The 17,193-nt window shown below is 49.5% G+C and overlaps 3 protein-coding genes across 9 annotated transcripts; 1 reads left to right on the plus strand and 2 right to left on the minus strand.

Moving 5' to 3' along the window:
• Nucleotides 1-1,120: 1,120 nt before the first annotated feature.
• LOC122702616 (retinol dehydrogenase 12-like) lies at nucleotides 1,121-7,978 on the minus strand. 4 transcript variants are annotated; one of them, XM_043916237.1, is made up of 7 exons: nucleotides 7,768-7,978; nucleotides 7,359-7,598; nucleotides 6,775-6,864; nucleotides 2,999-3,187; nucleotides 2,415-2,521; nucleotides 2,116-2,295; nucleotides 1,121-1,788 (listed from the first exon to the last, which is right to left on the minus strand). In XM_043916237.1, exons 1-7 carry the CDS (start codon nucleotides 7,943-7,945, stop codon nucleotides 1,681-1,683), a joined length of 1,092 nt encoding a protein of 363 aa, XP_043772172.1. In that variant the 5' UTR covers nucleotides 7,946-7,978; the 3' UTR covers nucleotides 1,121-1,680. The 4 variants fall into 4 exon arrangements, with proteins under 4 accessions (XP_043772172.1, XP_043772173.1, XP_043772175.1 ...); XM_043916238.1 differs by lacking the exon at nucleotides 6,775-6,864; XM_043916240.1 differs by lacking the exon at nucleotides 2,116-2,295.
• A 603-nt stretch (nucleotides 7,979-8,581) lies between these two features.
• On the minus strand, nucleotides 8,582-13,181 carry C11H2orf81 (chromosome 11 C2orf81 homolog). 3 transcript variants are annotated; one of them, XM_043918428.1, is made up of 4 exons: nucleotides 13,073-13,181; nucleotides 10,389-10,610; nucleotides 10,081-10,302; nucleotides 8,582-9,990 (listed from the first exon to the last, which is right to left on the minus strand). In XM_043918428.1, exons 1-4 carry the CDS (start codon nucleotides 13,088-13,090, stop codon nucleotides 8,647-8,649), a joined length of 1,806 nt encoding a protein of 601 aa, XP_043774363.1. In that variant the 5' UTR covers nucleotides 13,091-13,181; the 3' UTR covers nucleotides 8,582-8,646. The 3 variants fall into 3 exon arrangements, with proteins under 3 accessions (XP_043774363.1, XP_043774364.1, XP_043774365.1); XM_043918429.1 differs by lacking the exon at nucleotides 13,073-13,181 and adding an exon at nucleotides 12,783-12,910; XM_043918430.1 differs by lacking the exon at nucleotides 10,081-10,302 and having other exon boundaries at nucleotides 13,073-13,147.
• A 38-nt stretch (nucleotides 13,182-13,219) lies between these two features.
• Nucleotides 13,220-17,150, plus strand: WDR54 (WD repeat domain 54). 2 transcript variants are annotated; one of them, XM_043918439.1, is made up of 10 exons: nucleotides 13,220-13,348; nucleotides 13,671-13,958; nucleotides 14,130-14,192; nucleotides 14,711-14,777; nucleotides 14,864-14,917; nucleotides 15,243-15,370; nucleotides 16,257-16,357; nucleotides 16,457-16,619; nucleotides 16,813-16,887; nucleotides 16,963-17,150. In XM_043918439.1, exons 2-10 carry the CDS (start codon nucleotides 13,737-13,739, stop codon nucleotides 17,092-17,094), a joined length of 1,005 nt encoding a protein of 334 aa, XP_043774374.1. In that variant the 5' UTR covers nucleotides 13,220-13,348; nucleotides 13,671-13,736; the 3' UTR covers nucleotides 17,095-17,150. The 2 variants fall into 2 exon arrangements, with proteins under 2 accessions (XP_043774374.1, XP_043774373.1); XM_043918438.1 differs by having other exon boundaries at nucleotides 13,277-13,958.
• The last annotated feature ends 43 nt before the right edge of the window (nucleotides 17,151-17,193 follow it).

Genomic DNA, 17,193 nt, shown 5'->3' on the forward strand with positions numbered 1-17,193 from the left:
GAGGGGGCACAGGTTTGACCCCTGGTGGGGTAACAAAGATCCTGCATTCAGCGTGGCCAATAAAATAAAATTTTTAGACTAATCTCTAAAGAACAGAAATAGATTGTATATAAGAGGGACTTTTAAAAAGGAAAAACTGGGATTTTTCTGGTTGTCCACTGGTTAGGAATCTGTACTTTCACTGGCAGAGGCTGCGGGTTTGATCCCTGGTAGAGGAAGTAAGATCCATCATGCAACATGGCCCCCCAAAAAGGAAAAATCATTCCACTGCGCTCTAAGATGCTTCCAACCAACCTTCTCTCTGGGTCAGACTTGTATCACGATCTGATGGATCTCTTAGCTTTCTCTCCCCACTTTCTCTCACAGCCACTTCCCCTAGCATGTTTCTTTCACATTTAATCTTCAATTAATTGGCATCTGCTTTTTATATAAGGGCTTCCCTGGTAGCTCAGACAGTAAAGAATTCGCCTGCAATGTAGGAAACCTGGGTTCAATCCCTGGGTTGGGAAGATCCCATGGAGAAGAGAATGGCAACCCACTCCAGTATTCTTGCCTGGAGAATTCCATGGACAGAGTGGCCTGGTGGGCTACAGTCCATGGGGTCTCAAAGAGTCAGACACAACTGAGCAATTAGCACTTTCTTATATAATGTCCCTACACTAACGTGAATTCCAAATTCATTCTATAAAATGAATCTATCCATGACAGCAAAGCTAGACAATGGCAGTATAAGTAAGGAAAAGTACAGTACAGGTCAGTCTCATTTATGAATAAATAGTTCCAAACAAAAACATGAGTATACTAAATTTAGCCATGTATACAAAATTATATACTAGTGACTTCACTAGTGGCCCAGTTGGTAAAGAATCTGCCTACAAAAAAAAAAAAAAAAAAAAAGAATCTGCCTACAATACAGGAGACCCAGGTTCGATTCCTGGGTTGGGAAGATCCCCTGGAGAAGGAAATAGCAACCCACTCCAATAAACTTGCCTGGAGAATTCCATGGACAGAGTATCCGGGCAGGCCACAGTCCACAGGATCACAAAGAGTCAGACACGACTGTGTAACTAACTTCCACTTTTTTTCAGACAAAATTAGCACTCTGACAAAGTTGGTTTAAATTCAAGTTTGGTTTAATAGTAGAAAATCAGTTAAAGTCTAGGAAAAGAAATAAAATTTATATTAATTGAAAGAGGAGAAATAAATGTTATTATTCCCAGATGGTGTGATTTTCCATATGCAAAAACCAAAAGAATGTACAGATGACTTATCACAATTAGATAACAATAAAGTTGCTCAATGATATACAATTAATATACAAATTTCAAAATACCATTTGCAATAGCATAAAAAGTAAGGTATCTGAAATTAAATATAGTAAGACTTGTGTAAGATCTTTATTCAAAATTTTACAAAGATATTAAAAAGATTTAGATAGATAAAAGTACACACTGTTCATGTTTAGAACAACTCATTGTCATAAAAACTTCAATCCTCCCAAGTAGATACATACACATACAGGCTTTGTGTATGTGAAATTTGAAAAAGTTTATTTCAAAATTCATTTAGATTTTGAAAGAAACAATGGTCTCTCACCCTCAGAATTCACTATCTTTATTGCTGGACTCAGCACTCAGGAGCAGCTGGCTTGATAGCAAGGTGGAAGGGTTACCTGTAGGCTCAGTCACGGTACTGTGGAGTTGGAGTGCGGCCCGGTAGGACGCGGCACACACCTTGATCCAGAGGACGCAGTGTGGCGCTGCCTCTCCCAAGGCCAGGAACCAAGGGCTATAGGTAGAAGTGCCCCCTCTTACTGGCACGTCTAATACCCACTGAAAGGAGTCTTACTCCCTGTCCCTACAATGTGGGACTCAGTAGGTTTGGAGGTCCCAGTGCCTAAGACATGAATACTTCTATCAGACAACTAGCAATAAAATAGAAGCTGAAACTGTCCCCTGGCTGATCTGAGGTCTCACATCCCTGAACCAACAGGGAGAGGGAGCGGTCACTCTACTAGACAAAAGAGATTGATCCTTGGAGCTGGCAGACAGAAGGCATAAGGGAGTCAGAGGGAGGGTGGCTAGTTAGGGCAGGGGTCACAGAAGATCAGTCCACCTTGTCTAGGTTTGTTAGCCGGACTGAGGTATTCCAGAGGCTTTGGGCCACGTGAGGATCCTGAGCAGCTTCCGGGGGAAGAGTTATCACACAGGAACTGCTAAAATGTTTGCCAGAAATGCCGTCCAGCTCCTTTGCTAAGCTCAGGTAGAGGACTGGGACTGCGCCTTGCTTGCTATCCTGCAGAGACACCGCGGAAGTGGAAGAGTAACGCCAGGCAAGCTCTGACTTCCCGGGACGCCGAGCAGCAGAGCCCTGACCCACCCTCTTCAGGCAGCGCCAGGTTCTCCAGCACCCACCTTAAAGAAGAAGCTGAGGAGCCAGAAGAGGATGCGATATGACCAGGAGAAGTGCTTCATGATTTTTGTGTACGCAACACCTGGGTCCACGGAGTTCACAGTCACACCTGAGAAGCGTCGTGCACAGTGAAGTGAGAGGAGGATGGAGGGAAGGGAGGGCTAAGTGTGGCGCTGCGGTGTGCAGTTAAGGAAGGAGCCCACCAGTTCTGTCAGGCAGAGGTGACCAGAGACTTGGGGGTGCTGCCAGAGAAGTCCGTGTTTCGTAACTTACATGAATAGCAATACCCAAGCCAGTAAGGAGATAGAAGGATTAGAAAGCATTGGGTGATCTTGAGGGGGAATATGATGGATGGTGTTGGAGGAGAGGGACGTTGTGGATGATGAGAAACTTGGAAGAGAATGAAAAGGAGGTAGGAAGATGGGGTTGAGTGAGATACTGGGTGCACAGATGATAAATGGAGGAGATTAACAGCTGGCTTGGGGACACTGGGAGTATTTTAAGGCCAGAATATGGTGGAGTGAGATGGGAAGGGCTGGGAGGTAGTGCTGGGAGTGGAAGAGTAGGGAGTGGCAGCGGCACTTACCTGTCCCTCGAAGTCTCTGGGCGAGCTTCCCAGTGAACGAGGCCAAAAGCAGTTTGCTGCAATCATAGTTCTGGTTGAAGGCCAAAGGTCGACCGGCCCCTACCAGGTGATCCTCATCAATGTACCCATGTGATTGCCGGAAGGAGGATACATTCACCACCCGGGCTGACCCTGCCCGCTGAAGGGCCCCTAGGTGGAGAGAAGACCACATACCTTTAATCCAAGTCATGGAGTCAACGCCCATGCCCACACCCCAGCCTGCTTCTCCATGAGATTACAGGAGAGCAGGGTCCATCCCAGGCTTTCAGAAGATCAGTGGGCCCTGTGTATAGTGTAATGTGAACTGCGACTGTTTTCATTAGCTGCTTTCCTAACGTTCTTCTTCTTGTTTTATTTTAGTGTGGTCTTTTTTTTGCCTAAAATAAAAGTGGAGTTGTCCCTTTTCTGCCACTTGCCAGCTGAAGCTAATATAATTCTTGTTTATATTTTTATTTTGCTAATGGCTAAGAATGGGGAGGAGAGGCTGGAAATGCTGTGAAAATTGTCTTTCACACAGTCATACATTCATTCATTCACTTATTCATCCCACAAATATTCACTGCGCCCCTGAATTATGGCAGACACCATGCTAGGTACTAAAGACATATGGGTGCTAGGTTTAGGGGAAAAGAAATATGTGCAGAGATGCTTGAGAAAGAGTTTTATTAAAATTTTTTTAAATTAAAAAAAAATTTTTGGAATTTATCTTCCAAAAGAATGAAAGTAAAATTACTATCAATAGAAGAGGTGTAAGCAAATCTCTGGGGGAAAAAAAAGAGTTTCCTAACTATACACAAAAAAGTCTGGATTATATAAAGTATAAAAAATTATAGTTATCACATATGAGTTTACTTATTGTTTCAAAATACTAAAACTATTTTGAGTCTTCCATTTAAATGAAGAAACACAAATGAAAAATTGAGTGGAGGTATTCAGCCATAATTTGCCGAAGAGAAAATTATTCTTAAAGAGCACAGCTGAACTCCAGACTTGCAAACACAGTGACGTAAAGACCAAAGGGACGCACAACCTAATCGGACACTGATCTTCATGCAACAACACCTGCACAGGAACAGAGCTGTTTACAGCGGCTCAGGTGGTGGTATTGGTTTAGTTGCTAAGTCGTGTCCGACTCTGCGACCGCATGGACTGCCTGCCAGGCTTCTCTGTCCATGGGATTCTCCAGGCAAGAATCCTGGAGTGGGTTGCCATTCCCTTCTCCAGGGGATCTTCCCAACCCAGGAATTAAACCTAGGGCTCCTGCACTGTAGGCAGGTTCTTTATCAACTGAGCTACGTGGTAAATGGGGACACCTCGTGGGAGGCAGAGGTGTCAGGACAGGATCCACAGCATGAGCGGTGTCTGTGCTGAGTGCTGGAAGCTGAAGTAAGTTAGCCAGGCTAAAAGGATGGGAAAGGATATTCCAAATAAGAGGGAAACACATGTGCAAATTACAGCCAGGATTTAGAAGACAGAGTGTGGCCTAAGAGAGAAAAAATTTTAACTGAAGATGAGGGTGTGGGTTTGGGAAAGGCCAAGGCGAGGCTCTCAGTCTGCAGGAGGTTTTTTAAGTGGAGATAAACAGCTTAGTCCAATACTTTGGCCACCTGATGTGAACAGTTGATTCATTGGAAAAGACCCTGATGCTGGGAGGGATTGGGGGCAGGAGGAGAAGGGGACGACAGAGGATGAGATGGCTGGATGGCATCACTGACTTGGTGGACATGAGTTTGAGTAAACTCCGGGAGTTGGTGATGGACAGGGAGGCCTGGCGTGCTGTGATTCATGGGGTCACAAAGAGTCAGACACGACTAAGCAACTGAACTGAACTGAACCAGCTTAGTTACTTTATAAAGGTCAGAATACCTTCCAAGAATTTGAACCAAGTGATATAATGAAAGGTGATTTCTTGGAAGACACAGAAGGGAGAATAGATTAGACAGAGGAGACAGGAGAGAATGAAACAGACCAGGACCATAAGGTCCTTGCCCCTCCTCCCCGCCCCATGTCCTCTGCCTGCCTTTTGTCTGTAGAAAACTTTAATCAGAGAAAACACTGAAACAAAGGAAAACGGTCTAAAGAGACTAAATAATAGTAATTTAGTCATTAAGCATAGTCAAGGACCTTTAGTTCTTTCTCAAGGGTTATAGATAATATTTTGAGCCATATCCTGTGAGCTGTCTTATAGATACCAAAATATCAGGTGGAAAAGTTAACTACATGGTGACCAGACTCTACCCAGGACATGAGCTGCCACAATTCTGAAAACTGACCACAAAGAAATGGGAACAAACAGACCCTGGAACTGAAGATTAACTCTACCTAAAACAATCAAGACGATGTTAGTCAGACTACTGATGACCAGTTGAAGATGACTGTTAGAGATAAATGTGCTGTTTCCACATGTAATCTCCCCACTACACACACTCTATCAAAGCTCTCACCCCCTTCTTGTCAGGTGGTGGAGTTAGCCTTTGAACAGATGTCCACCACCCTCCCTACCACTAGTTGCCAGAATCTGAAATAAAGCAAACTTTCCTTTCCATCAACCTGGCCTGTTTACTGGCTTTTGAATGGCGAGCAGCAAGACCCCCACACATACACGCTTTTCAGTAACAAGAAGACAGTTGAAGAAATTATTACTAAGCAAGACACAGGGTATTATAGCATGTTACAATTTTTGGAAAGGGGAAAAACATATATTAATACATTACAAACCCATAGAGCTTGGCCTTGCTCTTTGTTCACTTTCCAGTCAGGACTAATTTAATTGCCCACTAAAGGGTACATGAGACCTGTCAATAAGAGTTGCCTCCCAGGAAGGGAATGGGCAGCTGATTTTCCAGGAGAGGAGAGTTTTTCTTTTCTTTCTTTCTTTTTCTATATACCCTTTTGTACGTTGGACATATATTCATTACCTGACCAAAAAATTAATTTTCTTTTAAAGAAGCTATTAGAGGGCTTCCTAGATGGCTCAATGGTAAAGAATCTGCCTGCCAGTACAGGAGACACGAGTTCAATCCCTGATCCAGGAGGATCCCACATACCACAGAGCAGCTGGTCCCAGGCACCACGACCGCTGAGCCCCAGCACAGTTGAGATGCAGCTACTGAGCCCGCATGCCAGAACTACTGAAGCCCACGCACCCTAGAGCCTGTGCCCCACGAAAAGAGAGGCCACTGCAATGAGAAGCCTATGCAGGGCAGCTAGAGAAAGCCCATGCAGCAAGGAAGACCCAGCACAGTCAAAAATAAATAAATAAAATTATAAAGAGGCTATTAGACAATCCAGAGAAAATGTTAGGGAGAATGTGCCTGCTGCTTAACTCCTCCCTTCCCTAGGAGAACACAGCCTCCTTAAACCTAGTAGCCTGATGCCACCTTCAAGAAGCTTTTGTTGAGATGACTGACTCTACCACTCTGGCTAGAACTCAGACCTGAGATGACTGACTCTACTGGTCTGGCTAGACCTCAGACCTGAGGGAAAGAGAAGTGTGGTGTAGATCTTATATCCTCTTGCTGGTTGTATTGATATCTGGGGGCTAACTGATTCCGTTACCAGTCTCCTAATCTTGACTGATGCCAGGTATGAAAAGTAAAAATGTATTGGGTTATTACTCAGCATGCATCTGGGTGCCAAGGGAAAGGAGATGACCATGATAGACAGTAAGCCATGAAAATGCTAGAGGAATGGAAAAGCAGGGGTCACACAGAAGGTAAGTACCCATCCTTCCTTACCTTGGAGCAGATTTGTGAGCAGAAAGGGCCCAGTGTAGTTGGTAGCAAAGGTGAGATCAAGGCCCTCTGGGGTAAGTGTTGTAGGGAACCCTGAGAGAGATGAAAACATAGGTGGTGGGTGATGGAGTGAGAATCCTGAGGGAGACAGAGTCTGGGGAGGATATATTGGGTTCAGTAGAAATGCCCTGGTGGCTCAGACAGTAAAGAATCCACCTGCAAGGTGGGGGACCTGGGTTGGATCCCTTGTTTGGGAAGATCCCCTGGAGGAGGGCATGGTAACCACTCCAGTATTCTTGCCTACAGAGTTCCACGGTCAGACAAGCCTGGGGGGCTATAGTCCATGGGGTCACAAAGAGTCGGACACGACTGAGTGAATAAACCCAGCACAGGAACATCACAGGAGCACGGATGTGTTGAGATGGGGCAATGATGTTTGAGACTATAATTTAGGTTTTTAAGAATAGTGTCTGAATTAGAGACTTTCCATGGGATGTACAGGTTAGGCTTGAAGGATGCCTATTTTGAGGTTCCTAAGAAATGAAACTCTGGAAATGTGTTTAGGGGAAGCAAGTCAAGGCACATACCACAGACTGCAGCATTGTTAACCAACAGGTGAATCTCAGGACACTCCTGCAGCAGCCGCTGAGCAAAGCTCCGGATGGAGGCCATAGAGCTCAGGTCCACCTCACCAAGTAGGAGACGGCTGCTCTTAGATGCTGCTTGTATCTCGGCCAGGGCTTGCTGTCCACGCTCTCGGCTACGGCAGGCCAGGATCACACGGGCACCGCGGCGGGCCAGCTCCTGGGACACAGCCTTCCCAATGCCTGTGGGAGGGCAGCTTCAGATTATATTAGTCTGGGGGGTGACTAGAGGCCAATGGAGCAAGTAGGGCGGGAAACAAGGGTTCTGACAGTAGGAGCTGGTCCTCCTCTCTGCCCTCCCTGATGGGGCAGTTGGAGGCTGTGGTTGTGGCAGGTCAGGAGGAACACTCACCACTGTTGGCTCCAGTCACCACTGCTGTCTTCCCAGTCAAATCCGTGGAGCAGTGCTGAAGGTCCCAGAGATAAAACTTATGCCACATCCGCACACTTAGTCTAAGCAGGAGGACCAGAATGAGGAGGACAGAGCCAGCACCCCACACTGGGCTGCTGAGTACAGACCACAGCGACATGGCAGAGAAGACTGGCCTGCCACGGGGAAGTGCTGCCCACAGGAGGGGGGCAGGGACTGGTCAAAGCTGAGTAGGACCAGCCAGCAAGTTGGTGTGGAGCATAAAGCGCAAAATTTAAGGAGGCACTCACTCTTGGATGTGTTAGAATATCCCACTTGAACCTGAGAGTGAGTTCCTCCTTAAATCATTTTCACTAGCTATCTGATTGCCTCATTCCAATGCTGGTCCAAGTCAAAGATCAAGAGAGTCAGAGTTTCCCTAAATCCTGCATAGTCTCAAATTTGTCTCCAAAGGAAACTTGGATTTGCACTCTAAGGTGCATTGATAGAGCTCCAGGGACTGAAAATCAAATTCCTCATGTCTTGAATCACTCTGTGCTTAAATAGAGCCATCCCCTTCTTCCCCTACTGGAAGGAGATTTTAAGTTCTCCCAACTGAGGCAGATCCCTCTTGAAACCCTTGTGTGCTCCTTTGTGGAAATGGGGATGGTTCTCCAGAATGCCTCTGCTGGAGAGCCACCTTGACCCTAAAGCAGGGTCTCCTAAGGGTGTAACCTAATTATGTTCTGTGTTCTTATAGACCTCTCCAGTTCAGTGAGAGCACACACTTGGAAGGAACTGATAGACATCAGGCCAATTCTTAAGGCAACTCAGCTGTTTATTTCTGGCAAGCAGACAGAAGGAAGGTAGAATTCCCACTGCCTAGGGCTTAGAATGGGGCAGGCGCTTGGAGGGGAGTGACCACAATTTGACGGCTGAGTTCATCAGCTGTGCCACAGTCACCTGGGGCTTCGGGGCATCTGTATGGATGGGAGGAGAGGCGCTGCCTTCTCTCTCGTCCCGTTGAGGCTCAGCGGAGCTGACCAGCACCTGCGTACTTGGGTTCCACATGCTCACACCAGGAGCCAGCTTCAGTGCTCCCGGCAGCAACACAGGTTTCCAGGTCACCTGGGACGTGGCCTCCAGAACTTGGGGCACGGGATGAAGGCACTGGTGAGGATCCTGGCTCTCCCGGTCCCCAGGGTCCAGGCCCTGCGGAGGTACACGGGTGCGGCCGGCCCAGAGCTCACCCAGCAGTTCGGCCTCCCCCTCCCAGCCGCTGGGCCACTTAGCACCCGGCCACAGTTTGGGGCTGGGGCTGCGTGCCATGTCCGGGCGCGCCCGGTGTGTGGCGAGAAAACGGAGCCCGGGACTGGGGAAGGGAAGCTTTGAACCAAAGCCTGGCGACGGTAGGCCCAAGCTTAGAGTAGGGAACTGGAGGCTGAGACCGGGGCCCAAAGCTCGGACAGGAACGCCAGGTGGGAAAGGGAAGAACTCTGACGGGGAGACGTAGGCTTGCGGTCCGCCTGGGGCCTCGGTCTTCTCGCCCTGCTGGCGCCCCCGGTAGGCCTCCAGCGGGCGGCCCTCCGAGTCTGGGACCAGAACCTCCGACAGCGGGCGCACCCAGGGGCGCGGCAGCCGCGCGGGGTCCAGACGCGCCGTCGCCCTCTTACGGCCAATTCTGGAGTGAAGTGCGCTGGGCCGCTCGTCAGCCAGCCACGGCGGCTGCGGCTGGAATCCCGCCGAGGGGCTGAGCGTGGTGGAGCCGCCCGCGGAGGGATCGGACACCAACACCCGCGAGGAGATGAGGGGCACCTTCTCCTCTCTGAGCTCCGGCCCGTCTCCAGCCGCGTGCGGCTGGGGCGTGCAATCGTAGAGGTCCTCGAGGGAGAACTGAGAGCTGATGGGCTGTGCCCGCTCGACAGAGGCCTGAGGGCTGGCTACCAAGGACAGCTCCAGAGAAGCGTGGGTACTGCCTGCCGGCACCATCTCCATCGACAGTTGGCTGCTCGAGTTCCAGGATCCGGCTGCAAACTGGTCAGTCTGGTCGCCCCTCGACTGGTCACCCAGTTTCTCTAGAGGACCCCTGGGCCCTGTCTCCTGAAGCAACTCGGGCGTGGGTGGAGAGCCCGGGGTGACTGTGAGCTCCCAAGATTCCATCCGCTCCTGAGAGCCTGAATCCGTCCACGATCCTTCTAAAGGGATCTGGTCCACGCTCTCTTGGTCCTGGGGAAATGCACAGGGGTGGAGGTCAGGGGCGAGTAATGGGTCCGGGGCAGCGGTGAGAGGTGGGCGGCAGCTGGAGGCTGGGCTTACTTCGCCTTGAAACGTCTCCTCCAGCCCCACCGAGGCCCGGGCGTGCAGCACTGGCACGGATCCCTGAGCCCAGGCATCCGTCGTGCAAGCCAAGGGCTCCTCATCCTCGCCCCATGTGGGGTCCTCTGCCACTGCAGATTCTCCCTCGTCCCGAGCCAAAAAGCGCCACTCGGTGATCTGCAGCATGGCCTCCCGTGCCTGACTGATGGTGAATGGAATGCACTGCGGAGGCGAGAAAGGGTCTCAGTCCAGCAGGGAGGGGTCAGGGAGAGCGGAGATATGTCTGAAGGACAAGGATCCAGGCCTACCTGCTGGGTCAGATAGACTTTAAAGGCGGACTCCATGACTCGGGCCACCAGATCGGCCAAGATGTCGCCCACCACGTCCTCGCCCTCTTCGAGAGCCGTGAACGCTATCCATTCGGCCTCAGTGAGCCGCCCAGGCACGATGTCCACCTGCGGCACCGGAACCGTAGGTGGCCGCACCTTTTCCGCCTTGGATCGGGTCACCCCGCGGTCTCGGACCTGCCTCTGTGGGAAAGGAACAAGGCAATCAGGACAGGAACCCGAGGAGTGGAGCAGCAGTTATGGGTTAGGAGGCAGCTTCCTTAGGTTGTCTAAGACGAAGGAAAGGCCTTTAGAAAGGGATGATTTACTACTAAGAGCCTCCTATGAGACAGATGTTTTTCAGGTGACCCAGCTGATTTAATTTTTCAAACAGCTCACTCAGTCCCTTTCACAGACAAAGGAGCTGAAACCTGAGGGCAGTTTACCTCCAGTTGCTTGGGATTACACAGTGAACACAGGCTATGTATAGCTCTAACTGCACCATCCCTGCTATTTGCGCTAGTTCAAAGTATTCAAAATTCTTCAGAGTTCAAGAATTTTAAAAAGTCAATAAACAGTACAGGAATTATTGATGTGTTTCCCATCTCCTCCCATCCCCCAAATCAACTTAGATCCTCATTTCACAATATATATCTAAATAAATTCCAGATGAATTAAAGCACGCACACAAACAAAACAAAACTAAAACAAAAGATAAAATGTAGGGAAAATAGTTTAAATTGTCATATAATCTCTGGGTGAGAAAGAGCTGCCTGAGCATAAAAGTAATGTAAGAAATAATAAAGAAATGGGTAGGTAACTGTGTATATATTTATATACACATATATGTATATATATATAATATATATATCAAATTTTCCTGTGCTTTTATTTAAAATTCCTAATTACAAGCTGATAATAGTAGTTATCATTTACGGGCACTTAAAGTATATCAGTCACATATATGGATTCAGTTCCTACATTTTTTAGACTACATACTATTTTTATCCCCAATTTACAGAATTTGCCCAAGATCACAGAGTAAGGAAGTAGTAGAGTCATAATTCATATGCAGGTCTGTCTGACTCCAGAGCTTGGCTTCATTCTGCTTCCTAAACAAAAAATACATGCAACAAATTTTTTAAAAGAGAAATATTCCCAATTATATTAAAAATGCATATAAATTTTTATAACCATAAGATCTCCAGGGATAATAAGCAAAGAACATAATATTTCACAAAAGTGGAACTACTGATGACTACTAAACATTTGAGAAGATGTCCAATCTTCAAAAGTACCAATTCCAGTTTTATAAATACACAAAGGCATACTCTGAAATGAAAATATATTCTCTAAAATATTCCCTGTGATGTCATTTATAATAGCAGAATATTGAAAACATACATCTAACAAGGAAAAGAGGTGGCTAATTGTGTGCTACCTATAATTGTGTGCTACCTATATGACGAAATGTTATGTGATGATTAAAGGCAGTCTTTAGGAAGAATTTACAATAGCATAAGAAAATACTTATGATGTAATGTTAAATGAAAGAAACGATATAAAATTACATATCAAGTATGATCTCAGGTATGTAAACCAATACGTGTTGAAGGAAAGGAAAGCACCATGCCTGTGTTTCTTTCCTACACTCTTCTCCACTTTATAAGTTCTCTACAATGACTTTATATCCTTTTATAATCAAGAAAAATCCACTGAAAAATAAAAGTCTAGTCTCCCAAAAACCCATTTTAGGGACATATGAATTTACTAGTAAATTATTGGGAGCCTCTTAATTTCCCCCATGACAGCCTCCCTGAATCTGATTCCTTCTAAAATTTACCTCCCAACACAATTTCCCTAACTTTTGTCTCCCCAGCCCCAACATTATTGCTTCATACACGGTGTTCTCCAAAATTAATTCTCGCCCAACTCTGGTGTTTCCTAAACCTCACACTGAACTCAAAATCCCTTAAGTTTCGTTCCCCCTCTCTGCTAGTGAGAACAGTTCTGTTGGCAAGCCCAAGGAAGGGTCCAAAGCCCCGCTCAGGCTTGGCCAGAGCACGGGTAGGCAGGGCTGGGAGAGGAGAGTTGATTCCTCAGACAACCCCGCCCAGGCTCTCATTACACCCGCGCTCATGGCTGGCTATACCTAGAAATGGACTGACCAGAGGGGTTGCAGATATTACTGCATGAATACTCTTCAGTCTGTTTATTTTAGAGTTTCTTGGCTTTTAAACAATTGACTTTCAAGTGCAGCCTCAAAATTCTTGTTTAATCCACTTCTTCCTCCCGAAATTCTCCAAATGAATCCTATCTAGCAACACCCTCTCCCCAGTGCCTGACCAATTCTGGTTTATCCATTTAAATGAGTACCTCAATATAAGAGACTCATTAAATGCATTAACTGTTGCCAAAGTCACTTCTTGTTCTTGGGCTCTTCATCACGCATTTAACCCCCTTCCCTCAGGCTCCAAGTGTGACAATGCTTGTGAGCGCGCGTGGTGCAGGTGCAGGTTTTCTGTTCTAGTGCACCGACATGGCTTTCTCGGGCATCTTGAACGCCCGCGTGAAGGGCGGATGCCAGGTGGCACAGAGCTGGCCCACGGTTCCGGACACAGGTCTTAACCCCGCTCTGGGCCACCCTCAGCTGAGCTAAAGCTCACCGAGCCTTCGTGCGCCATCGCCTCAACTGTAACTTCAACCACCAGGCTCCAGCAGCTTTCCCGTCCAGCGGCAGCTGCTGCTGCAGCCCATCGGTCTCCTAGGCAACCGCGCCGCCGGGAGGCTCGCCCCGCCCACAGTTGCCCCGGCAGCCGCGCCGGCCGCGCGTCGCACGTTAGGGTAGTTCACCCCACCCAACGGCCGTGCGTACGTGCGTCGTCTCTATGGTGGCGGCGGATTCGGAGAGACCGAACGCTTCTGGAGTCTCGGAGCTGCTGGTGTGAACTCTGACCTGGTCCGGGGGCTTCGGGGAGCCAGGCTGAGGGAGGAAGAGCCGAGGGGCTACCCTGCTTCATCCTGCCTTGACTCGGGCTCTTGGGGCCACTGGGTCCTGGGCCATCACCATTCCTCCTCTGGGGTTCCCCCCCATCACCTCATGACTCAGCCCTAGGGTTCCCCTCGCCAGCTCCGCGATACCCTTCCCACATCATGTGACCACCAACCCCCATCACCATCCCCGAGGCCCTCATTCATTCACATCACGACCCAGTCGCCGGGGGCTTTCCCAGTGCCTCATGTCAGCACCACCCCACCCCCAAGCCCCCATAGGAATCTCGGCTGTCTTCTGCTTTCCGCGCGCCTGGGATCGAACGTCTCTCCCCAAGAATGTTCCGCCGGGAGCGCTCCATCCCGCTTCGAGGCTCGGCGGCCGCCCTGTGCAACAACCTCAGTGTGCTGCCGCTGCCCACCCGCAACCTCACTCATTTTGGAGTAGTCCATGGGCCCAGCGCCCAGCTGCTCAGCGCTGCTCCTGACGGTGTGCCCTTGGCCCAGCGCCAGCTCCACGCTAAGGAGGGCGCTGGAGTGAGCCCCCCACTTATCACCCAGGTGAGGTGTGGAGTTGGGAATGGTGTTGCTGAACCCCGCCCTACCTAGAACCCGGCACTTCCTCTCCAAACCTCAAGGAATAGGCCTTCCCTGACCATCTGAATTTCCTCACTTCCGAGTCCTCATGTCCTCTGCTCTGACTGCTTCTTACTCTGATTCATCTCCCTCTAGATCCACTGGTGTGTGCTCCCTTTCCGAGTGTTGCTGGTACTCACGTCTCATCGAGGAATACAAGTAAGAAGAGGACCTTCCTATCCTCCCGCGCTAGAGTCTTCTCAGCTTCTCTCCAGGGCCCCTAGTGTGTGTATGTGTGCTGTCTCCCAGTCGTGTCCCACTCTTTGCAACCCCGTGGACTGTAGCCCACCAGGCTCCTCTGTCCATGGGATTCTCCAGGCAAGAACACTGCCATTTCCTTCTCCAGGGGATCTTCCCAACCCAGTGATCTTACTTCTAAACATTTCCAAGCTATTCTCATGCTTAGCCCCCTCATTTCTCATCTTCATACCTTCCTTGTCCAATTTTTAAGTGCCATCTCCAGTATCTGCCTTTTTATTAATTGTGTGACCTTGGGCAATTTAGTGAACTTCTCAGAGCCTCACTGCCTTCTGTGCGCTTCTAAAAGAAGCGCCTCCCTCCCAGGGTAATTCTGATGATTCAACAGGCTGAGGTTAACACGCCTATGTGGAGTAGCTGGTACAGAGCGCAGCAAAGGTCAGCTGGGTTATGACCCCATCCTTGCTCTGGTCTTCCAGATGTACGAGTCTGATGGCTCCGTCATGGTCTACTGGCATGCACTGGACGCTGGAGATGCCTCTCTAGGTACCTGCAGGACGGGGTTGGGGTAGGGAGTGTTTGCTGGGGCTAGGGGGGATAATGCTTGTAATCATTTTCCCCTGTCATACTAGCGCAGGCCGTGTTTGCCCGAGGAATTGCTGCCAGCGGCCACTACGTCTGTGTGGGTGAGGGGGCCAAAGGCAGGGCATTGGAGAGTGCTGAGGTATAGGGGTGTGGGCTTTGACCAGGATGCTGCTGAAGGTCTGAGGAAATTGTGGGATGTTAGAGGGCTGGGATAGGAGGAGGGTCTGAGAAACTCCCAAAAAGCCATGGAGGGGTTCAGAGGGGCCAGATGGCATAGGAAAGGGGCAGTGAATGTTGGGAGCGGGGCTGTTGGCACCGTGAGAGGTGGGTTTGTTACTAAGGTTTCTGGGATGGAGGGAGGGATGAGCATGGTGGCAGGAGATCTGGGAGGATCAGGAAGGCATCAGTGGAGCACTGGTTCTGCAGGAACATGGTCAGGCCGGGTACTGGTGTTTGACATCCCCACCAAGGGTCCCAACATTGTACTGAGTGAGGAGCTGGCAAGGCACCAGACACCAATCACAGACATTGCCACCGAGCCTGCCCAGGGACAGGTGAGTGGATCCCCCCTACCTGTTCCAGTGACTCTGAGGGCCTTCCCCACCTTGGGGAAGCAGGGGACCTGGGTTCAAGCCTTGGCTTTGCCACTAAGCAGCTGCATGACTTTGGGCAAATTAGTGCACTTTGCTAAGTTTTAGCAACCTCAGGTCCAGTGATGAGTCCTGAAATACTTTATATTTACGTGGTACTTAATAGTTCACCCATACTTTATGTGGTGTGAATGGAGGAGTTGGGACTGATGGTTTCTGAGTTGCTTTCCAGCTCTGACATGTGTGGCTTCCTTCTCTGAACTTTGGCGAGTCCCCCCTATTGAGGCCCACCTCCGGTGCTGTCCTCTGCTAGAAGCTTTCCCCCTCTTCCAGCCCTCACTCATCTCCCTTAGCTGAACCCTGAATTGATACTGTCCATAAAGACAACTCTTATCTCCCTGATTAGATTGTAAACCTCTTGAAAACAGGGTATGTATCTTATAATTCCTATGCTACACTACACCTGGCACAGAGTTGGGCCCATGGGTTCTGCTGGCTGCCTGGGTTGGGGAGTTAGAGTCCCAGAGCCTGGTCATGACTATGACTGGCTCAATGCAAGACCTCCAGAAGGTCCTGATATTGTGGCCTAGTTTCATCATTCATCCAGTGAGGACAATTACATACCCTAACACACAGGATGTGTGCTGGGGTTGGGGTAGGGAGTCAGACTCTATAAGAAATACAATGAAAGCATTTAATGCTTCCAAGAGACCCTTCGAGCCAGTGATGGCTCCACATCTGCCCATTTCCCTGGAGAGGCAAAGATGCAAATACTGCCTCCCTTCCCCTCCTGCCCTGCATACAGGACCCAGCAGGGAGAAAAAAGGGCTAACCCTGCCTTTCCCCTCAGGACTGCGTGGCCGACACTGTCACAGCGGATGACTCGGGGTTGCTGTGTGTCTGGAGATCAGGGCCCAAATTCAAATTACTGACCCAGATTCCAGGATTCGGGTAGGTGAGGCAGGAGGGGGCTGAGGCCTTCCTGAGGCGGCTTCAAGGTGGGGAGCGGGCTGAGGTCTGGGAAATCAAAGTGCGATGTCACCCTTGCAGGGCCCCGTGTTCTTCTGTGCAGCTGTGGCAGGGGACCGTGGCAGCAGGCTATGGGAACGGGCAGGTGCGTCTGTATGAAGCCAGCACAGGAACTTTACACGTCCAGATCAGCGCCCATGCCCGGGCCATCTGTGCCCTGGACCTGGCTCCTGAGGCGGGCAAGGTCGGTCTCCAGCTCTGTCCTTGCATACCCTTGTTTCCTGGCGCTGGGATGTTGAGAGGCACTCCACAGACTTATCCCTGCCTCTCAGGGTAGTGCCCTCCCCAGGCACCTGGTCTGGGCTTTATACACTGTACCAGCCCTCTGTCAGCACATTCTGACTCCCACTGGTCCTCCTTGCCTTTCTTTAAAATAGCTACTCTCTGCGGCTGAAGACACCTTCATACACATCTGGAAGTTGAGCAGAAGCCCAGAGGGTGGCTACATTGAGGTATGTGTCATAAGAGGAGTGGAATGAGGCCCGAGGATGAGGCCACAGGCCCTGAGCAGCTGTCTTCTCTCCCAGGTGGAACATGGCCATGGCGAGTGTGTGCCTGACACCCAGATCTGTGGTGCCCGATTCTGTGACCCCTCAGGCAGCTCCTTTGCTGTGACTGGCTATGACCTTGCTGAGATCCTGAGATTCAGCAGCATGTGAGACAAGAGCAGCCCTCTGTTTCCCTGTGGTATTTATAAAGTACTCCCCTCCACCCAGCCCTTGTCTGATTATTCAATCTCATGGTCATACTTCACAACT

Source organism: Cervus elaphus, chromosome 11, assembly GCF_910594005.1.
Source record: "Cervus elaphus chromosome 11, mCerEla1.1, whole genome shotgun sequence".
Lineage (NCBI taxonomy): Eukaryota > Metazoa > Chordata > Mammalia > Artiodactyla > Cervidae > Cervus > Cervus elaphus.